This window comes from Limulus polyphemus, unplaced genomic scaffold (assembly GCF_000517525.1).
Source record: "Limulus polyphemus unplaced genomic scaffold, Limulus_polyphemus-2.1.2 Scaffold13086, whole genome shotgun sequence".
Taxonomy (NCBI): domain Eukaryota; kingdom Metazoa; phylum Arthropoda; class Merostomata; order Xiphosura; family Limulidae; genus Limulus; species Limulus polyphemus.
In genome coordinates this window covers 2,989-8,497 of record NW_013678696.1, presented here as the reverse complement: position 1 = coordinate 8,497, position 5,509 = coordinate 2,989, and the positions used below count along the sequence as shown (strand labels likewise).

Sequence of the window (5,509 nt, the reverse complement as noted above, 5' to 3'; positions counted from 1 at the left end):
GTTATAAAACACAGGTAACTAATTTTCCTACAAGATAAATACTGAATATATATATGGTAATCTGACTGACCTGGCTATTAAACACTGATAACTAATTTTCCTGCAAGAAAGATACTGAATGGGTATGATCTGTTGAAAGAAAACAGTTTTCATGGTAATCTGTCATAAAGTATATTGTCTGCATTTGGACTTCTTCAGTTTTCCAAAGATGACAAGAATAAGGTGAAATAATGTTTGTAGTAACTTCTGAGTGATAATATTTGTTATTTTCTAGGAGAAAAACAGTGACAAGTGTATGTTGGCCATGTTTGTAGTAACTTCTGAGTGATAATATTTGTTATTTTCTAGGAGAAAAACAGTGACAAGTGTATGTTGGCCATGTTTGTAGTAACTTCTGAGTGATAATATTTGTTATTTTCTAGGAGAAAAACAGTGACAAGTGTACTTACGGCAATGGAACATATAAGTGTGGAATGTGTAACTGTTACGAAGGACGTTCTGGAAACAAGTGTGAATGTGACTCGAAGGACACTGATCTTACCACCGATGAAGCAAGATGTGTCTTGTTAGTATTGAAATTCCAGGAAAGCACTGTTTAGAATATTTTATAGTGTATTGAGGTCCTATTGTTGTTTGCTTAACCCTAGAATTATCAATAGCTGGCTTTTTAAAGATAAGTTTTTCAACTGTCTGCTCTTGGGTTATAAGGTCACTGATAACAAAGAAATGTTAATGAAGATTGCAGTTATTCCTGCTAATTACAGCTGAGGTCCCCTTTTTATTTTATTTGGGAAAATCCCACTCCACCTCTTTTTACACTAAGTGTTACAACAAGTAAAAGCAAGATATTAATATAAATCACTATGTGGACACCACTAGTGATGAATTGTATAAAAAGTGAGGGTAAAGGAAAACTCGAGAATTATAAGGCATTTCAGTATTAAATTGTGACGGATGTTACTAAATATTTATGTTTATATACTAATAAGGCATTTCAGTATTAAATTGTGACGGACGTTACTAAATATTTATGTTTATATACTAATAAGGCATTTCAGTATTAAATTGTGACGAACGTTACTAAATATTTATGTTTATATACTAATAAGGCATTTCAGTATTAAATTGTGACGGACATTACTAAATATTTATGTTTATGTACTAATAAGGCATTTCAGTATCAATGCCCACCTGTCACAAATTGCCAATAGTTATCTCTGTTGTTTAATGCTGTATTACTTACAACCAATAGAAAGCCAAAGTTTTAATCAAATGATGTATTATATTATGTTATTATATGTATAGAAATTTGTCTATTTTGCTTCAAACTTTATTTCCATGGAAACACATTGTTGAGGTTAGCTGAATTTTTAACGGCTGTTATTACATAGTTAGAAAACCAGAAAATTATGATATTTATAGGACATTGTTTTGTGTCTGTTATTATTAGGTGCAGTATTTAATTAAATAACACTTATTTAGTGTAGTGTACCATTAGTATAAAAAAAGTAGGCTTAAATTTCATTGATAGCCGAAAGCAAAAACAAAACAAGAGGACCCAGGTAAGTACCATATTTCTTGTTTTTCATGTTATTGTTAAAAATATAGCTAAATGTAAAAATTAGAAGCTTATTAGGTTAGAAAAGGTAAGATACCGTGAGGTATATACTTCAATATGGTAACATAAGCTGCACTTTCTCTTCTGTGGTAGGATTATTAGTTAGACACAGTATAAACAGTATATACTGTTACAAGCTTTGAGCTATTTAGGATATACAGTTCTAGTTTCATGTTACAATTTACAGTTATTCTAGAAAGAAAAAAGGGTTATTTGATATTTTTTATGGTGGTTACTAGATCAGTCAAATTGACCAAATGTATATAATAGAGTTAGGGTAGAGAAAATAACAGATGAAATATAAAGTTTGACAGAAAAAAAAAATGCTTGATATTTATTTAAGAGAATACATAAATGAAATTTGACACTTTTCATTTAAAAGTATTTTCAATTTTAGCATGAAAATCACTTTGCACTCGGAGCTGTCAACACTTTTTAGATTATTTGTGTAATGTTTATTGAAAGCTTGTTAAATTTTATAAAGATACATAAAACATTTAAAAGTATTTTCAATTTTAGCAGGAAAATCACTTTGCACTTGGAGCTGTCAACACTTTTTGGATTATTTGTATAATGTTTATTGAAAGCTTGTTAAATTTTATAAAGATACATAAAACATTTAAAAGTTATAGTATGGAAACTCTGATGGTCACTTTTGTCAGTATAATCCATCATGCTCGTAGCGAGAGGTTATGTGAATGTTTACAGATTGTGCATCTGTTTGAAGTTGACACCACAACATGTGAATAATGTAGTAGTGTGTGCATCTGTTGTACACGTACAACTATGAGTAACTGTGCTTGTACATATGTTTTACTATTTTCTTATCCACTTTTTTTTTAGTGGCAACGACACTAAACCCTGTTCTGGACGTGGGATTTGTCATTGTGGAGTTTGTGAATGTTTCACGAGACAAGCAAGTTGAAATTTATGTTTATTCATCTTTTTGTTTCTTTGATTTTAAAAGTAACAAATTAAAGACTTAACACCAAATATTTTATGAAAATAAATGTTTCTTTTACTAAAACTTAAAGTGTTGAAGGTTAACATAACATACAAAGTTGAATATTTGACATCAATTTGCAGATTGAGTGCCAAAATCATTGATGATTTTTTTTCTTAGTTTTCAGTGTGGTGAAACCTTAAATAATATGTAATAAACTTTCTGCCAAAAACATTTAACCATCTGCTTTGAGTTCAACCGGTTTTCAAAAGAAATATTGTACTTTCCGTATGGAAAGTCCTGAAGATGTGTGTTTTTTTGGGTAAAGTGGTGTGTGTGTGTAGTAATATTTCGTATGAATGTTTCGCAGAACCCAGAAGAAGAAGTGACGGGAAAGTTCTGTGAGTGTGATAACTTTTCCTGCGATCGTTACGAAGGGGAAATCTGCAGTGGTGAGTGACTTTCTCCACTTTCTGTATTCATGTTTTACACTGCAACCGAGAACCATATCGTAACTAACAACTAGTGAGAAGAGGTTAAATTTGTAAATTTAAGCTGCAGCTGTTGTGAATAAAATAATTATTGTTTTTGTTAGACTAGATAAGATATTTATAAAATGTAACTTGTACATTATCCACAAATGTGTTTCATCACATTTTCTTCAAAACTTTTCGTATTGCATTAGTAACTTTTGACATTAAAACTATGCTCGGGTTGTTAATATTGACCATTCTTGTGATGTCCTGTTTTAATCTGATCTTGGAGTAATATTGTTACATTTTACTTGAAGAGAGGACATTTCTTATATCTTTAAAGTTAAATGTAGTAGGTACAATACTAATATATGTTGTAGTGGTGTGAAACATTTATGTCATAGTGATGTGAAACATTTATATTGTAGTGATGTGAAACATTTATATTGTAGTGGTGTGAAACATTTACATTGTAGTGGTGTGAAACATTTATGTCATAGTGATGTGAAACATTTATATTGTAGTGGTGTGAAACATTTACATTGTAGTGGTGTGAAATATTTATATTGTAGTAGTGTGAAACACATTGTAGTGATGTGTAACATATTGTCATTATGTGAAACATTTACACTAGTGATGTGTAACATATTGTCATTGTGTGAAACATTTACATTGTAGTGGTGTGAAACATTTACATTGTTGTGGTATGAAACACACATACATGTGTAGTGGTGTGAAACATTTATATTTTAGTGGTGTGAAAAACATTTACATTGTAGTGGTGTGAAATATTTATATTGTAGTAGTGTGAAACACATTGTAGTGATGTGTAACATATTGTCATTATGTGAAACATTTACACTAGTGATGTGTAACATATTGTCATTGTGTGAAACATTTACATTGTAGTGGTGTGAAACATTTATATTTTAGTGGTGTGAAACATTTATATTTTAGTGGTGTGAAACATTTACATTGAAGTAGTGTGAAACATTTATTTTAATTGTGTGAAACATTTACATTGTAGTGGTGTGAAACGGTTATATTATTGTGGTGTGAAACATTTACATTGTAGTAGTGTGAAACATTTACATTGTTGTGGTATGAAACACACATACATGTGTAGTGGTGTGAAACATTTATATTTTAGTGGTGTGAAACATTTACATTGTAGTGGTGTGAAACAGTTATATTGTTGTGGTGTGAAACACACATATATATGTAGTGGTGTGAAACAGTTACATTGTAGTGGTGTGAAACAGTTATATTGTTGTGGTGTGAAACACACACGTACACATGTAGTGGTGTGAAACGTATTTATATTAACCCTGATGAAGCTGAAAACGTTGGTTGAAATAAAAATATATTTTTTTATATATATATCAGGAGTGTAAAGGTTATTTTTGTAAACTTTTATCAAAATAAACTTGAATGTCTGAGTGCTTATATTTAAACCAGCATTACTGTTATTTAAAAATATACAGCATATACCATCTCAAGAGCTGCTTAATGAAGATTCAAAGTAAGAAATGAAATAATGAACATCACTGTTGAAACTTTGTAGAATGGACACATTTCAGTATTGTTATAATGACACAATAACACCATATTATACTATTATTACAATGACAAATAACACCATATCACATTATAGTATTATTAATGATATAATAACACCATATTATACTATTATTACAATGACAAATAACACCATATCACATTATAGTATTATTAATGATATAATAACACCATATTATACTATTATTACAATGATATAATAACACCATATTATCACCCTATAGTATCGTTTCACTGAAACTTTCAAAATGTTATTGCAGGACCTGAGCATGGGAAGTGTGAGTGTGGAGAATGTCAGTGTCAATCTGGGTGGAAAGGTAACGCATGTGAATGTAGAGACACCAACGATACTTGCATTGCTCCCGATAGTGAAGTAAGTATGGATAATGTGTATTATTGAACATTTGTTGTCCAATACAATTTGAACAGAACTCAAAACAATTTGGCAATTAATAACAGAATGAGTTTCCTATAGGTTGTTTTTTGCTTTTGTAAAATAGACGTCTTAAACGTAAGAAAAGAATAACATTACAATATCTGCTAATTCTAATATTACAATCTTAAACTAAGCTCGACTTGGCCCAAAGTGAGCTAGGGGTGGAGAAATGATTTTAATATATAGTAGGAAAAGAAATAAAGCAATCTATAACACTTTTATTGTCTCCTTGCTTCTACGAAGAAACCTGTTGACACATATATATATATACAGATTTAGTGACGACGACAATTTTACTTTTGTGTGGGCAGAGATTGAAGTGGTATTAAAGTTTGTAATTTAGTAGCAGCAAGGATTGGTGTGCTTTGGTAACAGCAGCAAGGATTGGTGTGCTTTGGTAACAGCAGCAAGGATTGGTGTGCTTTGGTAACAGCAGCAAGGATTGGTGTGCTTTGGTAACA

At 30.6% G+C, this 5,509-nt stretch overlaps 1 protein-coding gene across 1 annotated transcript in view; it reads left to right on the top strand.

Moving 5' to 3' along the window:
• Nucleotides 1-272: 272 nt before the first annotated feature.
• Nucleotides 273-5,509, top strand: part of LOC106477159 (integrin beta-PS-like) — a gene marked incomplete at its 3' end in the record, with an annotated part of 7,527 nt that continues 2,290 nt past the window's right edge. The window contains exons 1-4 of the mRNA XM_013937751.2: nucleotides 273-565; nucleotides 2,462-2,534; nucleotides 2,932-3,013; nucleotides 4,873-4,985. Of these exons, the coding sequence (XP_013793205.2) occupies nucleotides 474-565; nucleotides 2,462-2,534; nucleotides 2,932-3,013; nucleotides 4,873-4,985 (360 nt within the window). The remainder of the gene's footprint in view (nucleotides 566-2,461; nucleotides 2,535-2,931; nucleotides 3,014-4,872; nucleotides 4,986-5,509) is intronic.